General features: G+C 39.3%; 1 protein-coding gene across 1 annotated transcript; it reads left to right on the top strand.

Moving 5' to 3' along the window:
• Positions 1–3,071: 3,071 nt before the first annotated feature.
• Positions 3,072–3,640, top strand: LOC140975301 (uncharacterized). Its single transcript, XM_073438956.1, has 2 exons — positions 3,072–3,428; positions 3,521–3,640. The coding sequence occupies exons 1-2, from the start codon at positions 3,110–3,112 to the stop codon at positions 3,535–3,537; spliced, it is 336 nt and encodes a 111-aa protein (XP_073295057.1). The 5' UTR covers positions 3,072–3,109; the 3' UTR covers positions 3,538–3,640.
• Positions 3,641–4,393: the final 753 nt, after the last annotated feature.

Below are 4,393 nucleotides of genomic sequence, written 5' to 3'. Positions count from 1 at the left end.
AATAATGTATTTGAAAATTGTGATTTTCATAAACATTATTATGGACTAAATTAAATTAATTCAAGTGTTGAATTAATTAAACACTAGTGGACCTAGTAGAGTCCAAATAATTAAATTAATTCAAGTGTTGGATTAATTAAATCATATTGAGTCTTGTAGAGCTCAATTAAAATAATTATTTAACTAGTGGGACTTGGGTAAATTCAAGTAATGTTTAATTAGTCTCAAATATGTTTGAGATAATTAAATTTAGTCCATGGTTTTTAATTTGATTAAAAACCATATAATATACATGCATGGGAGGTGAAAGGTTGGGAGACTACTTTTTGTGTTTTCAAGGCATGGCATGCAACTTTTGCTTTCAACTTTTTGCATGTCCAAGACAAGTCTCCCTTCCCCCATTTTTTACACACCTTGGCCAAAATTCCTTGACACTTCTCTCCAAGTTTTTCTCTCATTTTTCTTCTTCAAGTGTTGAGGAAGGAATATTCTTCTCATTGAAAAATCTTTTTGTTTTTCTAGTGCAAAACAAGAAGGGATTTACCTAGCAAGTGGTGGGCCTAATTTTTGAAGGAGGAGGAAGCTTGTAGATCTTCATCCACTCAAGAGCCAAGTTGTTTACAACTTGGTTGGTGCCATTCATAAACCTCAAAAGGTTGATAGGTATAATTTTTCTAAACACACTATGTATGACATTTTGTTGTTTTTGTATTTGCTACACCAAGATATGGAGGTGGCCGAAATTTTTACATAAAAATTTGATTTTTAAACTTCCGTTGCGCTTCCGGTTACCGTAATCGATCCCCTTTCAAGTGGTATCCGAGCCAGGTTACGATTTTGGTGTAGTAAATACATAATATTATGTTGAGGTTCATTTCTAACCGCATGAGATAAAATTTTGCATCGAATCAAGGCCGGTTTCGGGGGATTTTTTGGGCAGCAAGTTGCTGCCCATTTCGGGCAGCAAGGGCAGCCCGAGGGGCTGCCCGAACAGCCCCTATTTTTAATAAAAAAAAAAATTTTTTTTTTTTGTTTCCGGAATCCGGCGACGGCGATGACGACTAGGGTTTTCAAAAGGTGTTTTGAAATATCAAAGTGTCATGGGCCTTGAGTTGTTGGGCCATTGGATGGCTAACACATTTGTGAAATTTTAAATGGGCCGAAATGTTTTTGGTGAAAAATGAATTTTTGGGCCCTTAAGTTTAAATTTACAAAAGTTGCAAATATTTTCTCATGAAATAAATAATTTAAGTTGGACTTTAATTATTTATAGTAAATGGTGATTTACAAGAAATTCGGTTATAAATAAATTAATTTGAAAGTAGACAAAGGTGTTTGTATACTTTGTTAATTTAGTTTATAATCGTGGCGGTTAGTGATTGGATCAAGATATATAATATTGGATCAATTAATTATTGTGATAATTAATTGATGGTGTATGATATGTGATATTATGCATGAAGGATGATCAAAAGCCCAAGCCCAATTTGCTAGGTGTATGCTAGGATATTTTGTGTTGAATGATTGTAATAATTATCAAATTTATAAAGTGGGCTTGGTTTATGGCCCGTTCCCACCCCATGAGATGTATCCCTATTTGCCATGGATATTTATTTGTAAATATTAGTATAGTGGATGATCAAGATTGGAAGATGGTGGCCATGATGATTATGAAGATCGAAGACATGTAAATATTGGAAGCTAATGTAATAGTTGCATTTGCATCCCGTGCATTTCCCTAGGATTGGACCTAGGCCCGTGTTTAGCTCACACGGGCCATTAGTGTTGGGGCGATTGATCATCCTTATTTTGTTTACTGTTTATAATATATGCATGATATGTTATAAATAATGAGTATGTGCGTTATTATTATGATAATAACAAAGTTGCATGAATCCGGCAAACATACGATCAAACATGGCGAGCTTTTAAATAAAATTAATGATGAGACCTTTCAAAATTAAAAACCCTCATTTTGAATAAGATTCAAAATTAATATCAAGCCCGAAAAGGGGAATTATAAATTTGTTTATAATTTCCATGTCTTCCATCGACAATGGGTGCATGATGAACGCTACCCGTGCTCGGGGCTCGGCTCATATTATTGGGGGGGCCTTGGGTGCCGGAAAGCTGTGACATCCATTGACATGGTGATGTGAACTACGTGGAACTCCCATGATTTCGGCTCATATTATTGAGGGAACTCATGGCGACCGTCCATTAAGGTTCAATATCGATGGGTTAGGCTTGACACGTGAAGATGAACGACGTCATATTATTGGGTCCTAATCAAACGTGAGACAAAAGTTTACGTTAAGGGTTGCATGGCGATGCAATTGGAAACTACCTTTTAGGAATTGTGATTGGCTGATATTATTCGGGATCATAATTCGCTAATTGGACCTTACGTACCTACTGAGGAAATGAGTTTCCCGTTTTCACTAGAGGGTAGTGAAAGATGTCAAAACAGTGGGAGCGAAAATTTATAAAGTAAAAGTCCAAACTTTATATCTTACTAAATATTTTAAAATAGTCATTAACATTTATCTGTATTACTTTTCAGTACAAAACTTTGACAATGTCTTCGATACGCAACCCGCTATCCGCTATACTCGAAAAACATGTGTTAACCGGACCTAACTATCTCAATTGGCTAAGAAATCTAAAAATCGTCCTAAACTCGGAAAGGATTGCATATACACTGACTGAGTCGCCCCCTGCTGAGGCCCCGACTGACTGCACTCCCGAGGACTTGCATACCTACAAGGAATGGTGTGACCATGACTTGAAGGCGAAGTGTTATATGCAGGCTTCTATGAACGATGAGCTGCAGAGGCGTTTCGAGGATGCAAAGAATGCTGCTGACATTCATTTGCACCTCAAGGAGCTCTTTGGTGAGCAAACTCGGCCTCTTAGGCATGCTACCGTCAAGGAGCTAATCACTTTGCGCATGCGAGATGGGGCTTCGGTCCATGAGCATGGCCTAAAGCAGATTGGGCTCGTGGATAAGCTTGTGGGCATGGATCTTGCATTGCCATCGGAGCTGACCACCGACGTGTTGCTTTTGTCGCTGCCTAGCTCGTTTGATCCTTTTGTGGTGAACTTCAACATGAACAAGATGGAGCCGACCCTTGAGGAGTTGGTGAACATGCTTGTGACTTTTGAGTCCACTATCAAGAAAGAGAAGCCGGTTCTTTTTGTGGGCTCTTCATCTGGTACGAAGACCGGTCCACCTGGGAAGGGAAAGAAGCGTTCTTTCCAACGTCCCAAGAAGAACGTGCCCTTGAAGAGGCAGTCTCCGAGTCCCGCTGTGGCAGCCACACCAGTGAAGGCTGACAAGACTGTTGACATCTGTCATCACTGCAAGAAGCCTGGACATTGGAGGCGTAACTGCAGGGAATATCTTGCCCAGAAGGGTTCTGGAAAAGGTATGTTCTATATTGAAGTAAATATCTCAATTAACTCTACTTCTTGGGTATTGGATACCGGCTGTGGCTCACATCTCTGTAATGATTTGCAGGTGATGGGAAGAAGTAGGAGGCTCAGAGAGGGTGAGACCTTCTTGAGGATGGGCAATGGAGCAAGGGTTGCTGCCAAGGCTATAGGAGATGTTTACTTGCTTTTGAACAATGATTTTAAGTTNCGCTGTGGCAGCCACACCAGTGAAGGCTGACAAGACTGTTTACATCTGTCATCACTGCAAGAAGCCTGGACATTGGAGGCGTAACTGCAGGGAATATCTTGCCCTGAAGGGTTCTGGAAAGGGTATGTTCTATATTGAAGTAAATATCTCAATTAACTCTACTTCTTGGGTATTGGATACTGGCTGTGGCTCACATCTCTGTAATGATTTGCAGGTGATGGGAAGAAGTAGGAGGCTCAGAGAGAGTGAGACCTTCTTGAGGATGGGCAATGGAGCAAGGGTTGCTGCCAAGGCTATAGGAGATGTTTACTTGCTTTTGAACAATGATTTTAAGTTTATTTTGAGAGACGTTTTGTTTGTACCGGAGTTGGTGAAAAACATTATTTCCATTTCTATGCTAGATAAAGATGGATATTCTTGTTTATTTAGCAAAGGTGTTTGCAACATTTACAAGAATGAATGTTTAATTGGTACTGGAGAACTTGAAAACGATCTCTACACCTTAAAATTGAAAGATATTCCACTAAACAATGTCCAAGCAATAACAACAACAAACAAGCGCAAGCAAGATACTCTTAATATGGCACAATTATGGCATGCTCGATTAGGACATATTTCCCTAAGAAGGATGAACAAGCTAGTGGGAGTTGGCATGTTTGATATGTCTGATATTAATGCTCTCACGACTTGTGAATCCTGTCTAAAAGGAAAGATGACCAAAATTCCCTTTAAGGGCCATGTGGAGCGAGC

The sequence above is a fragment of the Primulina huaijiensis genome, chromosome 4 (assembly GCF_012295235.1).
Source record: "Primulina huaijiensis isolate GDHJ02 chromosome 4, ASM1229523v2, whole genome shotgun sequence".
Classification (NCBI taxonomy): Eukaryota; Viridiplantae; Streptophyta; class Magnoliopsida; order Lamiales; family Gesneriaceae; genus Primulina; species Primulina huaijiensis.
Note: the sequence above shows the minus strand (reverse complement) of the source record. Positions and strands in the feature narration are given on the sequence as shown.